The sequence below is a fragment of the Tenrec ecaudatus genome, chromosome 13, assembly GCF_050624435.1.
Source record: "Tenrec ecaudatus isolate mTenEca1 chromosome 13, mTenEca1.hap1, whole genome shotgun sequence".
Classification (NCBI taxonomy): Eukaryota; Metazoa; Chordata; class Mammalia; order Afrosoricida; family Tenrecidae; genus Tenrec; species Tenrec ecaudatus.
In genome coordinates this window covers 39,270,075-39,288,838 of record NC_134542.1, presented here as the reverse complement: position 1 = coordinate 39,288,838, position 18,764 = coordinate 39,270,075, and the positions used below count along the sequence as shown (strand labels likewise).

Here is an 18,764-nt window from a genome sequence, read left to right as displayed (position 1 = left end):
AGCATGTGACAGTTTGGCTCTCCAGAAAATCTCAGCGCAAGTGGTACATAGGAAGGAAAGGGGGAGGGAAAAAGAAGCAGAGAAAAAGGGTAGGAGGTAACATGTAAGTGGCTTTTCAGCCTCATCATTAGGCCTGCTCGCGAAAATGGGATCCAGATGGGCAGAGCGCACCACGGCCGGCCCTGCAAGGCTGAGCGACTCGTGAGAACACTGCTGCGGCCTCGCTGCCCACTGCTACCCTGTAGGGGACCACATCAGCGACTGGGGGCGCGCCGGGGGTTGCCACGTCCCTCGCGTTTTGTGGTACATGATGCTGTGGGGCAGAAAGCCGAAGGATGAGTTCTCCGGACACCGCGTGCCACTGCCACGCGTAAGAGCTGACCGTCGATAAGATTCCTCAAGGTCCACTCTCCCACGGAGCCAGGAGTGAGTATCCGCTCGCGCGCTGTTCTGCTTTGTAAAAGCGTTTACATTAAGGAACAACCCACAAGCCCAAGCGGTCTCTTACTTCTGGCCACAGAGCCACACTCTTCCACTGCGACCCCAGAGAGAGGGTAAATTGGGATCAGGTCCACCGCTCCGAGGCAAGGATGGATCCCGTCCTGCGCCTCCATGTTGATAGACCGGAAGGCTTCCCCACAGGCAGCAAGAACAGAACTTCCTGAAAAATGTAACATTGAAAAAAAAAAAGTAACATTGTACAAGGTTAATCCGTGCCATGATTGTAATCTGTGTATAAGATTCTTTTCTCATTCAAAATGATGACAAATAAAACGCATCAACTGCACTTTCCCGAGTGTCATAAAATGTCAAATTTCTTCCAGGTTTTTCTTCCCAAAATGGAGGAGTTATGCACTGTTTATACAGTCTTTAACAACGTTGTGTTTCTTAGGCAAGTCACTTTAAATTTATCGAGGTAATCTGATAAAAACCATTGTTACTTTCAAAATATTTTATTAGGTACTGTATTAAAATACCTACCCAGCATGAATTTTAAAAGTGTAAATATTTATTTTGGTTTTACTCGTGTTCAGCAATTAGATTTTCCATTGAATTATTTATTCAGATCTGCACAAGCATTTGAATATCATAAACATCTAAGAGTTTATATTATTAGCCCGAGCGCGGTGAGATGAGATTTTGGCAACAGAGGTTAACCGCAACGACGACAACGGTTTTTGTCTAGTTTTATGGTTAACATTCAAAAGAATCTGTCTGTGTTTGCTTGGCGTTATCAGCCAGAGCTGTACTTTCAAAGCAAATACACCTTTTCAGAGAAGTTAACATGCTACGTGAAAATAAAATTTACTTGAAATTATTTAAAATCTCTTACTAGGCAATACTACAATGATACTTGTCTTTCTTTTAAACAACTATAATTCTTCTAGTTCAAATCATCCTGCTAAACCTTAAAACTCCCCCCACCCCAGCCCTGCGACGAGACATGCAGCCCATCCCACGCCACTAACTCAAGATTTTGAGCTCCTAACCCCAAAACACAGCCAGCCATTCACCCTGTTTGTTTCCATGGCAATTTAGAAATTAAATTAAGACGGAATCTAATTGCTTTTATTGCTTTAAAACGTAACACTTGAGGATGCTTTTTCCCCACTACCAAGTATGAGGAGCCTTTTAAAGTTCATGGAAAATGCATATTAAGAAAAAACTCTACATGACTTTTTTTTCCTTTTTGCTCCAAAATCATTCCTCCACATTTGTTTCCCTGTATGAAGAGTATCCAGTTTAAGGCACTCCGCAGCCCAAGAGAGCCGCTTGAAAAGAGTCCTTGTCAATTGATGTATGTATATGTATGAACTGTGAAAAGAATTGTATCAACCCCAATAAATTGTTAAAAAAAAAAAAAAAAAGAAAAGAGTCCTTGTCAGAGCAACAAGAATTCTGCTAAAATCAAAGCTAGGGGAAACATCCAATTTATGGTAACGCTTGGATGACAGAATGGTGAAATAACTGATGCTTTATAAAAAAATATATATGGAGACAATGCCACCAAAATCAGTGGTCTACAAGCAGGAACTGAAGAAGAGGCAAGATGACATGGACGACGAAGCCGATGGCAGCAGATGATCCATATCAATTTTCAAGGAAATAATTAATCTTGTTCATGTCCTAATTGAAGAGACCTGTCGACTAACAGTAGAAGCCATAGTCAACACCAGACACCTTAATCGCTTGGCTTACATAATTTTTTCTGACTGAAAAATATAAGTTGAGTAAACTTCTGGCTGAAATGAGGACTAAAATTGGTGTGCCCAGGTAAGCTGCAGACAAGAGCAATGGAAACTGGGACCCAGTGAGATGAAGATCCTGAAGCGTTTCTTTGAAGAACTGGAACAAGAGATGAAACGTGGCTGTACCAGAACAATCCTGAAAACAAAGCACAACCAAAGCGACAGCCACCAAGAAGTGGAAAAGGGCCAATCAAAACAAAAGGCCTAGTTTGGGAAATGGACTATCCAAGAGCAAAGGTGGTGGCACCCATTGGTGGCACCCATTGGTGCGGAGGGCTACTTAGGGATTTTGCTTGCTAACTCTGTCAAGGGGCAAAGAGTGATATTATTTTCTCATCCTCAGAGCGTTTTGAGAAAATTAGTCAAACCCCTACCAGGAAAGAACCACCTGCGAGTCCTTCTCCACCAGGACAAGCTCCCACGCATTCGTCTCATCAAGTGAAGACATTTTTGTGAGCTTTTCAAAGAGATGACTATTCATCTATCCGATCGTCCTCATTTGGCTCCTTCTGATGTCTTGTTTCCTAACTTCAGCCATCTTTGAAGGGCGCCCGTTTTCCTTCAGTTAATAATGGAAAAACAACTGCATTGACGTGGTTCAGTCCCCCAACCCTCAGTTCTTTAGAGACTAAATGGTTGATTTCATCACTCACAAAGTGTCTTGGTCTTGATGAAACTGATGTTCAAGAAATAATCTTTATATATTTTATATTTATCTTTGGATTCAATTGTCCATGAACTTTTTTATAAGTCCCCTCATATACATGACCATCCTCTGCAAAAGTATCATTTTCGCTCTTGGACATCGGAGTTTACTTTAAAATAAAGAGGAAGCAAGACGTGTGAAATTCACATGTACAGAATAAAGAGGAAATGAAGACTCCCCTGAAATTAAGAGTCAGTCTCTGGGTGGCGCAAACAGCTGAAAGGTTGGAGGTGCAAGATCACCCAGAGGTGCCTCAGAATAAAGACCTGGTAATCTGAACATCATCACCAGGCACGAGATCCCTGTGAGGCACAGTTCTACTCTGACACACACTCAACAGAATCAACTCAACAGTACCTGTTTGTATGTTTTTTCCAGCATGGAAGGAAGGCTTCAGTTTACACAGTAAATCAATCATTAAAGAACCATCATTGAGGGGGTTCCCCTCCCCCCCAAAATGGAATTGTGCTGGGCGGAAAGAAGATTTCATAATATGCATTTTTCCTACTAGGGGAGCATCGAGCAACTTGCTCTGAGTTAGTGCACCCAGTGGTGTCCCTTGGGAAGGTTCTCTCTGGAAACAGTGAATTTGTTTGTAAAAGCAGTTTTGCTTGAACCTCATTTTTTGTGATGGCCAATTTAAGAGAACGTGCAGCTGTGAAATGTTGTTTCCTGCTCGGGAATGGATGAAAATGTCAACTCGTAGTGCATTCGGAGCTCGTTCCACCAGGCCAGAGTCTTCATCAAGCTTTCTATGTAGAGGTGCTGAAAAGATTGCGTAACAGTGTGCCACAAAAAAGACCTGATTTGTGGCAGACAGGGGCAGGGGGTGGGGGGAACTGGTTTTACCACCACAACAATGCACCTGCTCATGCAGCCATCTCAGTGCGCCAGTTTGGGGCTAAAAACAGGATACTGTATGTACTAGAGTATAAGCCGACCCATATAACAGCCGTGACGCCTAATTTTACCACAAAAACTGCATTAAAATGTGTTGAAAAACTCAGCTCACACACAAGTATATACTATACGGTACCTCTCTTGCCCCACGCACCTTACTCACCTGACCTCACTCCATGTGACGTCTTTTTGTTTCTGAGAATGAAGAGGGATATGAAAGGGCAGCGATTTGACGACATCGAGAAGGTGAAAAAAACCGAGGGAGGTGCTGTCAGCCATCCAGATGAGTTTGGAAAATGTTTCCATGAATGGAATTGCAGATTTGACAAATGTATTAAGTATAATAGAGAGGGCTATGAAGGTGATATGGTTGTTGTGTAAAAAATACATATCTTTGAAAAAATTTCAGGGTTGATTTGGTACCCTCTTAAATGTACCTAAAGCCTAACCTTCATCAAAATAGACATATAGGTAGAAATCATAAGCTTACCCAATGTGTCAATGGATGCTGCTATGGTAATGACTGATCTGTTATAATCTAGATCAGAAAATATGTTGAGCACTGATACTTCAGGATGGTTCTTCCCTGTAGAGAAAAAAAAATCACATAATGAACTCCGAATTCCTTCTTGCAAAATTATTTTTTAAAGCTCTCCAATGTGAGCTTGGGCAGTGACACTGGCTGAGCAGGCCCGTTTCTTGGGACGCCTTCCTCTGTAAGCAAGACCCCTCCGCTCAACACCAGCTAGCCTTCCCAGACTCCAGCAGACACTTTCTCTTGGACTTCACACGGAGTTTGCCAAATGAAGTTGCCAAATTTCCCTTTGTCAGTCTGAGATGGTGGCCTTTCGTCCATTAACAAATCATATTACTCTAAATTCCATTTCACATTCATCTCATCTCCTAGATCCTCTCCATTTTCCCTTTCCACACCCAGAAACCAAAATGTCTGGGTCAAAATCAGATTCCCTGGATAGGGAAAGGTATCCAACTGCTAACTGAAAAGTTGGAGGTTCAAGTTCACCCAGAGGTGCCTAAGAAGAGAGGTCTGGCAATCTACTTCTGGGAAGAAAAAAAAAACGGGCCCTTTGAAACACAACTCTACTCTTGACCCACATGGATTGCTGTCAGTCAGAATCAAATCATGTGGTGATGGTGACAGATCAAAATCTGACATCAGGAAGAGCACACAGACAGAAAGGGACGAAATAGTCACCGGCATCGAATCTATTCTGACTCATAGTGACTATCTAGGGCTCATGAGGCTGCAAACCTTTAAGGGAGCAGACAACCTGCTCTTTTTCCTGTGGCAGGTTTGAACCGCTGGCCTTGCGATTAGAAGCCCAACACCCAACTGACAGTGTCACCAGAGCTCCTCCTGAGAAGCACCAGGTTAGGCCAATTAGTACCTACAGAAGAGGCTTCTGGGATTCACACACCTGTCCATTAGAAAGTTGTTGGACTCCATCGCCTTTTCAGAGGTCACCCATCACCCTCTGGAACAGCGGGGCGCCCCTTCACAGGATCGCCCGATGCATAACAGTAGCAAGATAACAGCTATGTAGTAGCAACAAAAATAATTTTATGGTTGGGGGGGGGGGGTCACCACAACAAGAGGGACTGTATGAAAGCGTCGCGACATGAGGAAGGTTGAGAACCGCTGCTCTAGAATCTAGATGTTAACGACTTCCAGGTGGGGGTGGCTTGTGACTCCCTAATATGTGTAACCCGGAGGAGAAACATCTCCACCCCCTGTGGGGCGGCCACACACGACCCCAAAGTTATTTCTGATGTTTACAAGCCTGATTCAGGCTCCTTAAAAGGTCCCCTTCAGCCTACAAAAGCAAAGTCAAAGTCTAGGACAAAAGTCTTCAGACGTAATGAGACCTTTCGTTTCTCTATTAGACCTGGCCTCCCTGTCCCCTGGCAGCGTCACAATTTATCTTTTCAGAGGGAAGGAAGAATGTGTTCCACTCGGGAACCACGGGGCTCACAACCGCCTACACGATTAATTTTCATCGTGAGAAGATAAACATATGTCACTCACTCCGAGCCAAGCGAGTGTCTCCAGAGCACTGCCCTGACGATGGTCTACGTTTGATAAAGCAGGGTCTTTACCTAAGCCCATGGAGACTGCTCGAAGGGCCCTACATTGCGGCATGAGAAAAAAAATACATATTGTTCGCTTTGTGTTGGTCCCTCCACTCAAAGATAAATGCCTTTCAGATACTTGTAAAACAACACATTCATTTTCTTACCCAGCACTCCCTCACTCTTATTTTTTAGAACGATTAACATGAAACAGAACAAGAGCACACAACCTGTAATTTCATGTCATTTTCCAACATTCTTTAGCTCCTGAACGAAAAGAGATATAATGTGGGGTGGGTTTTTTGCTGTTTTGTTGGGGACCAGGGGGGTGTTGGAGTGGGGAGGTTGTCTCTTTTTTTCATCCTAGATCTTCCTCTGAAGTGCTTTTATTCTCCGTTTCATGTGATTCAATTGAATCAAATGCTGAAAGAATGGAGCACTCTTGCCGGCAATTCCTTAAGCATGCATCTAGGGAGGGATGACCGCTGGCAGGAGGAGCCGTCAGTGTGACTCTCGGAAGAAGTAAATTGTTTGGTATTTGGAATGGAGTATAAAAGCTATAATTCCATTTGAGCTGCTGCCACTCATAAGCTGATAAAAACTGAGTGGAGGCCTGGGCGTCCATCAGCGTATGGCTCCCCTCAAAGTCTCTGCAGTCACTTGCTCAGAGAGACAGGGGACCCACGCCCATTAGGTGCACCGCTTCTGACCAGGGGGAGCCCAAGCTCGCTCTTCCTGCAAAGAGGAGGCAAAGCCACAGCTGTCGACAGATTCCGGGGAGTTTCCTGACCAGTAATGATCAGGATTCCAGTTACTTGAAAGTGCACCTAGTTAGAAAGGGACTAGGGAAAATGCCCTCCTTTCTAGAACTGCAGTAGCCCAGTGAAAAGAGACGAATTAGATGCTACAATACATTAGTGGTCTCCATGCTTTAGGGCCGGGACCTAATGCCCATCTGTTGTCCCGAGCCAGTCGATTAATAAAAAAGAAAGATTTTTATTTAAAAGATTATACATTTGGTAACACATGAGGGGAGAGGGTTGTGTGTAACATACACACAAAAGATATCTCAGAAAGGTATGCCATCCCACGAAGATTTGAACAAGGGATTTTTTAAAAACAGAAATAGTATCTCTTATAGCAAACCTGGGCCCAGGGCGTAAGGAGTCTTGGGCTCTAGTTTCTCCTACTGGATTGCTGACTGATCTTGTGCACATCCACAACTAAAATTGCCTAAAAACATGTATACAGATAACCGAGTAGGAAATATATATATATGTGTATGTGTGTATTTATATATATATAGTCATGATGGCATGGGGCTTTGCTGGCAAGAATGCTTTGGAAAATAGTTGGGATCTGGCAAGTCTATTTTTTATTCAGTGTTGTGTAAAAAGGATACTATATGACTATGCCCATTTGATTAATGATCCAACGGCCCATTAGGGCAAACATTACATCTCCATGTAAACTCATCTTCCTCCGGATCCTGTCAAGCCATGAACCATGTGCACCTCAGAGACTCGCACACAAACGGGGAGCTCTGCACTGCTGAGGGTTTGCAGGCGTTTGGAAATGAGCACAGGGGCACACTGAGTGACTGAGCCAGTCATAGCAGGGTGCTTATGCGGGTGTATCCGGGGGTAGGGAAGGCAAGAAGAGCATTATATGGCCACTCTGCAAAGGACAAGCATCACTATCAAAGCACCGCAAAGGCCATTCCCATTGTGACTTGTTCCTACCATTTTCTTCAAGAAGCGCTGCTTTTGCTATGTTCTCAACAACATGTTTCCTTCTGGCTTCTGAAATGTTTAGTAAACAGGCAGCCAAACGCAGACCCAGTCTGGAGGGAGGCATGGCGATTTCTTCTGGAATAGGAAAAACAAGATTCTCTAGTTCAGTTTTGCTCGTACTCTCATGTCCAGTAGCCATAAAAAAAAGGGCGAGTGAGAGAAAGAGAGAGAGAGACTTTTTGGAAATTCAACAGTAATAATACGAACACTTCGCTATTTCATTTCTAGAGAACACAGTCAGACAAAATCCTGAGATGGACTCAACCAGGAAGCCATGGACAGCTGAACATAGTAACCACTCTAAGACAGTTTGCAAGTTCCTCGCCGAATTCTATCATGGAAATGAAGCTTTTCCACAAAAGCCCGTTCAAATGTTAACCTAAGCAGCCTTCCTTCTTGTCTCCCCTTTCCAGGGTCTGTACTATTTAGCAAATAGGCATGATTCTTTCCTTAACTGAGACTTTCTGGGGAAATGCAGGCAAAAGGAATGAGGGAGATTATGTAATAAACCCATTCTTATAAAAGCTACGTCATGGCCAAAAAGAGTTCTCCACAGGCCATGAAACAGTGTAATGAGGAGGAGAGCGCCAGGTCATAGGGCAGTACTGAAACCAGCACCGTCAGCTACCCTCACACCCCTCACCAAAGAGAAGCAGTGCTGGCCCCCTCGTTAAGAGTGAGTCCACTAAAGCTTTGGTCAAATACAGCAGGTTAATTTTTCAGTTGAAAAATACTTTGTATGGCCCGTGAACAAGGTAATAAATATCCAAATGACCCCTGGGAAGAAAAGGTTCCTACCCCTGGAGGATTAAAAAATAATAAAAAATAAAAGGGACAGAATTGGGTGCTTCCAAAGAGATTGTTTGACTAAGTTTCTCTTGTACTTTGATCCCCTAAATTCCTGCATCTGTTTAACACCTCCTGATACCCTGTACCTTGAACTGAACGCTGACATAGACTCTAATTTAACAGTGATTACTCAAGAGGTCAAAAATGTGACCTATTGTTTTATTGACGTGAGTTTAGAAGCTCAACCTGACATTTTTTAATAGCTCAGGGTGATATATTTTGACTCACTGTTTTCCCATACCTCAAGAGCTATTATAATCTAAAGGAGTTAAAGTTTCTCAAAATAATGATCATTATTTTGATCATTATTCAAGATCATCAATTTGGAGACTCGTTTTTTAATCATTTTATTGGGGGCTGATACAACTCTTATCACAATCCATCCATACATCCATTGTGTCAAGCACATTTGTACATTTGTTCCCATCATCATTCCCAAAACATTTGCTTTCTGCTTGAGCCCTTGGTAGCAGCTCATTTTCCCCCTCCCTCCCTGCTCCCCCCTCCCTTATGAACTCTTGATAATTTATAAATTATTATTTTGCCATCACTTACCCACTCCCTTCACCCACTTTTCTGTTGTCCATACCCCAGGGAGAAGGTTATATGTAGATCCTTGGAACTGGTTCCCCCTTTCCACCCCACCTTCCCTCCACCCTCCCGGTATCACCACTCTCACCACTGGTCCTGAGGGGTTCATCTGTCCTGGATTCCCTGTGTTCTCAGTTCCCATCTGTACCAGCGTACTTAGTTTGGAGCCTCTTATAAATAGTTCGCACAACTAAAAACAAATATCCCGGGAAATTGTCTAAGGAAAAGTTGACAGGGGTCACCTTGTGCCAGGGAATCTTCTCGGGGGTGGGAGTAAACCATGTGCAACTTTGGGACAAAAAGTGGAGTTCATGGCGCTGAGCTAAATAAAAGGTCCTCCGGTGCAAGTCCCGGTGCCCGCAGGACAGAACCCCTGACTTCGGTTTGCGGCTGGTGGTTGGCCTGACCACGTGAACAGGGAGGTGCAGGGCTTCAAGGTGAGTTCAGGCTTGCAGGCAAGTTTTCAGATCACGTGGCTTCAAAATCGAAAACCTCATTAAAAAGATATGGTCATTCGATTTTCCCAGAAATTAATAATGCTGTCATGAAGCAGCTCAGACCTCTGTTTCTACGTAAGCAAAAATAAATAAATAAATCGAATTGCTCCACACCAGGGGTGTGGGCGTCTTCTGGTTTTCATTTGTTTTCCGTGTTTATGTAGCTTAATTGTCTCATCAGGTACTTTCCCAACATAATTATGCTTTTTAACAAATGGTGTTTATGGCAACCCCTCACAGTGCAAAAGAAAGGCTTCGTTTCATCCTCGCATGCCACGTTTGAGTCCCTGTGGACAGCAGCATCACACAAAGCGGGAGTCGGCGGAATCTACCTCCAGCCCACGCGCCCACGCTCGCAGGGCCGTCGAGCTGGGCAGTGGGCAGGGGCCGCGTCTCTGCCCGCCCCCTCCAAGAGCGCCAACACTGCGGTGCGGGTGCCCACAGCGCCTGGCCCGCGGGCCCCTCACTCAGCCGCACTTCCTTCCGGGGAGCGCACCCAACACCTGCCTCCCCGGGAGGCCCAGCAGGCCGAGCGCCCGCCGGGCCGCGGCGCGTCCCCGCTTCACCTGGGTGCGCGCTCCGCATGGGCACTGCGGGCGGGCGGAGTGGCCCCGGGACCGTGGTGCGCGCCGGGCCGGGCCGGGCTGCTCTCCGCGGGCGCGGGCACGTGGGCCGAAGAAGGGCCCCCGAGTAGCGGCCGCAGCCCCTGCTGCTCGCGCGCTCGGCCCCGAGGCCCGCGGGCGCGCAGGCTCCTCCCCGGGGCGCGGGCGGCGGCGTGGCCGCGCAGGCTGGGCCGGCCGCTCGCGGTCCCGCTCGGCGCCGACGTGCGCGCGCCCCGGGGCGGCCGGACGGGAGCGGGCGCGCGCGCAGCCTCCGCTGCGCCCCGGGGCGCCTCCACCCAAAGGACCCGCCGCCTGAACGTCCGCTCCTCCTCCGCGGCTCGGGCCGCACGCGCCCGGGGCCCTGACGCGGCTCGTCTTCTGCACAGAATGGCCTTTCCTTCGCCCTGGTCTTGGGGCGCTCCCCGGTGTTCCGGGTTGCCAGGAGGTGACTTTTTAAGCCGGCAGGGGGATCGCAGGATTAGGTCATTGGTCATTGATCACAGGCCACCAGGGAGCTCCAGCCTGGTTTTGTTCGGAGACCGGAGCCTCAAACCCTCCAGTAAATTCCCCTCCGGGAGAAGCTCTGCCCACTGCCTGGGAGGAAAGGAGCCGGGACCCTCCCCAGGACAGAAACCCCTCGGCTTCACAAGGACAGCGCATTTGGACCAGGCATTAAGCATTTCCCTTTTTCTAGGCCAGTGAACTTCTAGAACATATTTCTCTTAAAAAAAAAAAAAAACTAAGCATCTTTTTTTTCTTTTTGTATTTTTTTAATATAGCAAGGATTAAATGTCACCATTTTGATCCAGTTTACTTCCTGACGTGAAATAATCACTAAATAGCTACTTTGACGGAATAAATTAATTTTAAAATCTTATTTTTTTAATTTTCGAATTACAATTTTTCAAACACAGATTTGAGGAAATTAACATTTATGTGGACATTTGGTTTCGAGCCTAATGTGGCATAAAAATAAGTAACATAATGAGTGTTAAAAAAAATCAGGTTCATGATGCTTCTCACATCATCATCATTGTACTTAGATGTCACAACAGTATTATGTGCGATTATGTCAGATCCAGCCTTCTCCGTCTCAGAGTGTTGGCAGGTAGGAGGGTTGTTGGCAAGAGGAGGGGTGTTAACCTCAGGATTCTGGATCGAATCCAAGGCTGGTAATTACATTCTGCCAGCCAAAATTCATCCCATAATTTTAATTGGATAAATCCTTTCTGGCCTAAGCTACTGCTATGCCTGTCAAACTGTTGCCACATTTCACCCCAGAGCTGTCTGTGTTTGGGTTGCGAGAATCAGTCCCTTTGAGGTTGGCTTATCAGTTTGAACCCTGAAAGGGCTTTGGGGTCCTCTATGGCACTCTATATCTATTTAGGTATTTTTTAAAAACCTGATTCTATATAGAAATAGAACATGTACCCAGGTTAATGGCTAAAGACCAAGATCCACCTAATGCCATCATTGCCAGGATCACTGACTTTCTCTTCTTTCCCTGACTTTCTCTTCTTTCCCTTGGGGGAGCTTCTATTTCCTGTAGTGTTTGCCTCAAAATGCTAAGGGAAAAAAAAGGACAAGTGTCCAGAGTTTCCTTCCATGAGGAGCCAAGGAAGCAACAGCCCTGTATTTCATGATCCCATAATGTGACTATGCAGAGTAGTATGGCGATACCTGGTCTCATGGGACAGCCAAGGGCCTTATGGCTCTAGATGTAGCAACTGCCAGAAGGAGCGCTTTTTCACTCAGGTTCTCTATTCCTCTCTGAAGGTCTCTTACACGGCGGTGGGGAATATTCAATGAGCGAGTATTTCTGAAGGCACCAAGCTCAGAAAAGCTCACCGTGCCGATGCCAACTCACGGCCACCCTAGCCCAGGATCCGGACATTACTCCGCCAACCCTAGTTCCCAGCTTAACCTTACTCCCTTCAAACACAAATGGAGAGAAAATGGGGTCCCCCTGTGCTCTGTGAAGGACACCACCTGCCAGGGCCTCTGTACAGGAAGCCTGGCATTCGCGGGAAAGACATGGCAACAGATGTCATGATGGACCATGGGAAATTCAGCAGTACGATGGAGTGATGACTGTTCCTTCAAGAGCAGAAAGGCACCTTGATGTTAGCGTAGCTCTCCCACTTGTTAACCTACCAGTTCACGGTCTCAAAGCGCGTTGCCTGGTCTAAGACGCCCCGTACAGATCAAGCCTCTCTCCAGCATCCGTTGGAGGGCTTTTCTCTTTTCTCCGGCTAAGTCCATCCTCAAGCCATTCGCTCTTTGTTCCCTATGGGGCTTGCACAGAACCAACCGGACACCACGCACAACTTCCAAGTGTCCTGTCCATCATCCACTGCTGTTCCCCAACAGCCCTATTTGTCCCTCATAGGCATTAGGGACACGTTCTAGAGCCTTCGCTTTCATTTTTGCAGTCGTAGCTTTTGGAGGGGGCTTTCCTGGCCCGTTGGATCTGCCTGAGGCCAGAGGCCGGGTCTGAGGTTGAGCAGGACAGGATTAAGGTGACACACTTGAGATGCTCTCCTTCGGTACACCAGGAAGCTCAGTCAGGTGACATACTTGAAAAATAATCATGAAAAATCTGTGTGTGTGTGTGTGTATATTTGACATATACATATATCAAATTTTATATATATCATAAACTACAGGGCCATTGCTTCCATTGCCTCCCCATGGAAGAAACCTGTGGACCTTTGATCTAGATACCAAATTTGAGAATAAAGATAGCATCCGACCCTGCACTTGCCTGACGCAACCTCACTCTCTTCACTCTAATCCTGGCGCTGCGGCTACCTTCCGTTTTTCTGCCAGCCTGTTTCTGACTGAAGGGTTGGAAGGAAATTACGTTATTCTGCCTGCAAGCATCCTCTCCTCTGGTCTCCAAAATGGGCAACAAAACCAGCAATGTCAAGGGTAGAAATTCACACAGTCTAAGATTAAGAGTGGACACACGCAGGCTAAGATTAAGAGTTTCTAAGGCTTTAAACATGAAACTAAGTTAATTCATCTAAAAAGAAGGCAAACCCTTATTAGAACGAGCAACAGAATCAATTCTAACTACTTACCTGATACATTTCATAATATGGTCATTATAGTATTTCCTCTTACAGGGGGCATTTTGAAATAATGCTTTAATGAGCATTTAAATTAGGACAGTGAATCTGTTTCCTATTTTCTTACGTTAGCGTGTCTAGGAGCATTTCCCTCAGAAATGCTGAGGGCTAATTCCCAATGCCATAGTTTTCCCTACAAAGTTCTCGCCTTCACTGTGTTTTTACAATAGGTAGCATTTCACTGTGGCTTCCTGCCTACTCAAGGGACATGAAAAGTTTTTATTTCTTTTTCTGTACAAGTGAGAACTGAAAATGATAGGGGTTTTTTTTAAGTGGCTTTAGTTGCCATTCTAAGGCAAGTTTAGAAAACAGAATTTTTTTCAAATACTTGTGAGTTTTAAATTACTTATATCATGTGATATTATGAAGTATGTGGTCTATTAGCTATTTTCTGAAATAGCAAATGAGTTTCACAGCTGCCATCTTTCGTTTGGAGTAGAGGAAGCGATGCTATTAACTTATTTTATATGAAGAAACGGAGCTCGTTGTCCAGAAAGAGGTTACAAACTACCAGAAATGAGTCCAGGAGCCATGCTGCACTGAACTCTGTGTAAAATGATCTCTAGCCAGTTTCGTCTTAATGAAAGAGAAGAAGAAAAACCCTCCACATTTCCAGATGAACCGTTTATTTCTCATTTGGTTTTTGAAGTTGATTTCCCGTTAAACAATATGGATTCCCTTCGTGAAAGCAAGCATTTTAAATGGCGCTGTTGCCATAAATGAGAATCACCTTGTTAAGCCTTCTAGTCACTCACAGACGGCTGACTGCTGCAGTTAGCCAAGTGTGAAGCCCCTGGCCCAATCGCTGAATTCGTGCCTTGCCCCTTACACTGCTAGCCTGTACTATGAACCTAGGAGGGCCTGGGCTGTGCTCCCAGCTACTAATCAAAAGGTCAGGACCTTGAATTTGTCCTTGAGGGGCCTCACAAGACAGCTTTAGTCATCTGCTTCCCAAAGGGCAGGCCTTCACACCCTGTGCCACAGTTCTGTTCTGCCAGGCACAGGACTCACAACAGCAAGACAGTGAGTGAAATCCTCCAGTGTCTCCAAAACCGCTTTTGTTTTCTTGCAGAATAAGCAACTGCGAAAATCAACTGTGAATTGTGGCTGAAAATTTGTTTTAATAGATGGGACTACATTAAGCCTTTGCAAAACTTAAAAATCACAAAGCATAGTTTGAATGTTGTCTCCAACATTTTCCCTTAAGTAAAATGAGTGCTTATTGTGCTTATTGAGGGTTTATCAATAAATATTTCCTTAAAAATTCTAACCAGCGGGTAGTGACCCAACATGACACCTTTGTGACAGGCCAGGAGTGGCCAGTCCCATATGCTCCATTCTCCTGTGTTTCTCTTGTTGACTGTCCTATTTGCATGCAAATTAATGATGATTGACATGGGGATCCGAGACCCTGAGCAGAGTGGCCTGTGTCACAGCCTCGTCAGAGGGTGGTGGAGCCATGGCTCCATGGCTCCTGCTCTTGGACAGACCTCCAAGCTCTGCCTGCAGGACATGTTGTTCCAAACCGAAGGCTTTTTCTGCCTCATTTGTCTTTTACTTAGTGTTTGAAGAGATTCGACTTTTATTTTTTTCTGAATGTACCTTTTCATGTCCTTTAAATAGAGAATGTCTAATTTCTTAGGATGTGGGAAAGGAGAATTTTTAACAGCCATGGTTTTAATCTTTTCCTGATCCTGCCCTGTGCTTCTTCCTTGTTATTCAAATCTCCTGGCTTACAGGTCTACGTTTGTGGAGAGAGATTTGAAAATGAAAATGTACAGAATGGACTCTAGAGGCCATCTCCTTGAAACTCTTTGCCGAAGTGATATCTGACTTGGGAACCCAACCACAGTAGACAGGGAGCAGGGTTTTGGATGGAACTTGGGGGTAAGGGGGCTAGCCCCAGGAGGGGGTCCTAGCAGTCCTGCACTCACTGCCCGCTCAGGTACCTTGGAAAGCACCTTGTCTCTGAAAACCGCTTTGGTGGGACTTGAAACCCTTCTTCATCGCATCTTATCTTGAAGATTTACCCTCACCCTTGAAATGAGGTTCATGATGTGGTCTCCAAATGCAAGAACTGGGGAGCGTCCCACATGGCTTAAAATTACTGAATGGTTTTCTTAATCATTTATCCAAAGGAAAATAAATAGGAAGAGAGCTCTAAACTTGAGATGATCCGCCAAAGACTTTAATTGATACTTGAGGTAACGTGGTACAGAAATCAAAAGGCTGAAGCTTTGAGGGAAGGGAGAAAGAAAGGTTCAAGAAGATGCCATCAAATACAGCGGACAATTACAGTTCAGACAACAGGCCCGGATGAAGGAGTGTGGTGAGTGTGTCATTAAGCACTTTGGAAGACTGAAACCCAGCCCTGCCCTCCCAAGGCCTCTGTCACTTTTAACTTCAGTGGTTTCAGTGTCTAGCTTTCATTCCTGTAAAACAAAAGGCCGGCGGAGCCCCTCCTAGGACATGCGGGGGTCTGTCTGTCATCTCCACACACAACCCTGTTGTCCTTCGTGGAGCCCTCCGTGGAGTTTTTGAACATTCATTTCATGCTCAGCCATTTCCTCTCTGGGTTTACATTCTGGACGACGCGACGGGACTGTCTGAAGCCACAGTTACAACCCCTTGTATTGCAAAGCTGCATCTAAATTAAAAATACAAAAAATATGGAATGAAGCTACATTTTAGAAATCAAAATCTAATGACATCACATTTCGCATGATTGCTCTTTATTTTACGCAAATGAAATTCACACAACCGCTTAATCTCTTCATTTTTATTAAAGGAAAGATAAAAGACCCTCCACATTTTTATTTCCTCAAACACTTAGTGTTTTTCAAATATTCGCTTTTTAAAACATAAGTTAAGCTACAGAGATCTAATTAGATTTCCTAAAACTTTAAAACAAAGGCACAACTGAAAAAGTAAAAGTGTAAATAAAAATATAAATGCAGAAAAGGCTGAGGGACAATATTTTAACAGTCTATCCTTGGTGCAATTTAAATTAGTTATGAAATAGAAATAACTCCATTGAAAAACTGCATAGGTTGCAGAATAACTGGAGATTCTTAAGTGTGTCCAGTTGTTAACCCCCACGGCACTGAGAGAACAATGCGACGTTTTTGCTCATTATTGTCAGACTAAATATGTGGGATAAAACCATTTTTGTTCATGTAGAAATAAAGATATTTTATTCATATATATTGTGATTTTATTGATGATTGTCATATGAATTTAATAATGTACAACATTTAATACGAGTTGGCATAGACTCAATGAAAGTGCCTTTGGTTCTTGTTTATTTTGATTTTTTTTAGTATATTTACTGGTTGACTTTACAATTACAATAGTTTTAAAGCTGAAAGAAAATCTGAAGTTTATTTCATCAGAGACACAGACATAAAAAATTATTGTCATAACCTATTCTCTTACCTATTGTGAATTTTACATGCTTGGGAGCTGAAATCCAAGCAGCCTTCCATCTGCAGCCCCATTCTGTCTGTCTGTCTGTCTGCCTGTCTGTCTGTCTGTCCATTTACCTCTCTGTTGGACTTCCTCTCATTCTCTTCACCTCCTCCTCACTCCAATCTCACACTGAATCAATGTACTGCTCCCCAAACAAATGTTGTGTTATTATGTCTCTGGCTTTGCGTACCCTTTGCTCAACGTGTTGTTTTTTTCCTACAACACCTCCTTGTAAACAACTTTTGGAGCCTCCTGAAGTTCTTCCCTCTTACTCAGACTTCATTCTACTCTTTTTTGAGTTTCCAGAGAATTCTATACTTAACCACTGAAACACTGACCCAATCATATTATTGTTACATTATTTCATTATGTATGTTTCCCACACATCCTCGCCACCCCCCACCTCCCACACACACGGTAGATTAAATAGAAATGGGATAATTCTTATCTTTTCCCACCCCTAGCAGTCCAGACTTCCCTGGAGTATGACTTTCTTATCGGGACACTCTAGGGTGGTTCATGGGGCGGGCACTAGCTAACATTTGTCGAAGGGATGATGGACAGACAGGAATACGAATAAGTAAAGAAATGTGTGAATGAATTAAAGAGTGAACTAACAAGCCAACAATGGAGAGATTCAATAGATCTGGTTTCACAATTTTGGTATGGTTGATATTTTGCTCCAGATAATTCTTTACTGGGGATGGTGGGGCAGGGTGGGACAGTCCTATACATTGTAGAATGGTTCACAGCATGCCTGGTCCCTACCCACTAGATGTCAGTAGCATCCTCCACTTCCCCTGGCTATGGTACCAACCAAAATGTCTCCAAACACTGACAAATTTCTCCCCGAGGGGAAGAGGAAACAATATCACACTCATTTGAAAACCACTGGAAGCAATGGAAGGAAAGATGGCCAGATGCAGCTATTCAGCTGGAGGGCAAGGATTTAAACTCTGGTCTCTGTTCAAATCCAGTACTGTTTCCATGAGGTGTGAGCCATGTTGAGATCCAAGTTCAATCCTTCTTTAGTCATCTCACAAAATAGACTTACAACCTGAAATCAATACTAAAACTGCAACATTATGAGTGAACGTATGCCATTCTCTTCCTAAAATAGCATTTTCCTGTAGTAGATATTAAGTGGTAACTATTTGACCCTGTTTAAAAATTTGCTTCTAAAATTTTTTCTAAATGCCACTTCATAGCACCATCTTGTGGATCTTAGAGGAATTGAATGGTGGTTTCCCTTTAAATTGTCAAACTATTTCTCTAGAAAAATAAGGAAGAAAAAATAGAGAAACCATATTTGGAAAATTAAGACAGTCTTTGCTTATTGAAATGTTACACTAAACTCCAAAATAAAGACATGATGACATTTGACCTTGATTTTGGTCCTTCACTTCCACTACAGCTTCCCCTTTAGCCTTTGGAAAATAGACTAGCAAGAGGCCCACATTCCTATCCCATCTGCGTGTACAGTTACTGTCAGAGTCAGGCAAGCAGTAGCTGACTGCCAGCCAGGAAGGACACTCTAATAAATTGTTTAATGTTGGAGTATGTCCTTTGAAGAGACAGGTGTAACTCGGAGTGAATTTTTTCTTATGGCCTTACATGCCAGTGGAAGAATTAGAAGAGTAAGTATTGCAAAATTAGAGAAGATTGTGAAAGACGATAATCTTGTGCAGGAAACAAAAAAGAACCCTAAAGTTGTCAACTTGAGACAAACAGAACAACAACTGAAATGAAAGGTTCTTCCTGTACCGTGACACAAGAGTTTAAGAGTTTTCGTACTGAGATTTTCAATAAAGTGATTACATAGCACATTTCTCCTGATGTCCAAGAAGTTTGTTCTTTGATGATGATAACTAGCTTTGGCCTCTGACA

At 44.2% G+C, this 18,764-nt stretch overlaps 1 protein-coding gene across 2 annotated transcripts in view; it reads right to left on the bottom strand.

The window, feature by feature from the left end:
• FTCDNL1 (formiminotransferase cyclodeaminase N-terminal like) overlaps window positions 1–10,398 on the bottom strand; it is a 48,585-nt gene extending 38,187 nt beyond the window's left edge. The window contains exons 1-4 of one of the 2 annotated variants that reach the window (XM_075529271.1): window positions 10,243–10,398; window positions 7,689–7,814; window positions 4,346–4,441; window positions 509–661 (exon numbers count right to left, since the gene is read on the bottom strand). In XM_075529271.1, the coding sequence (XP_075385386.1) occupies window positions 509–661; window positions 4,346–4,441; window positions 7,689–7,814; window positions 10,243–10,261 (394 nt within the window). In that variant the 5' untranslated portion in view covers window positions 10,262–10,398. Of the gene's footprint in view, window positions 1–508; window positions 662–4,345; window positions 4,442–7,688; window positions 7,815–9,267; window positions 10,208–10,242 lie in introns of those variants that run through there. The other variant, XM_075529272.1, reaches the window with a different exon arrangement.
• Window positions 10,399–18,764: the final 8,366 nt, after the last annotated feature.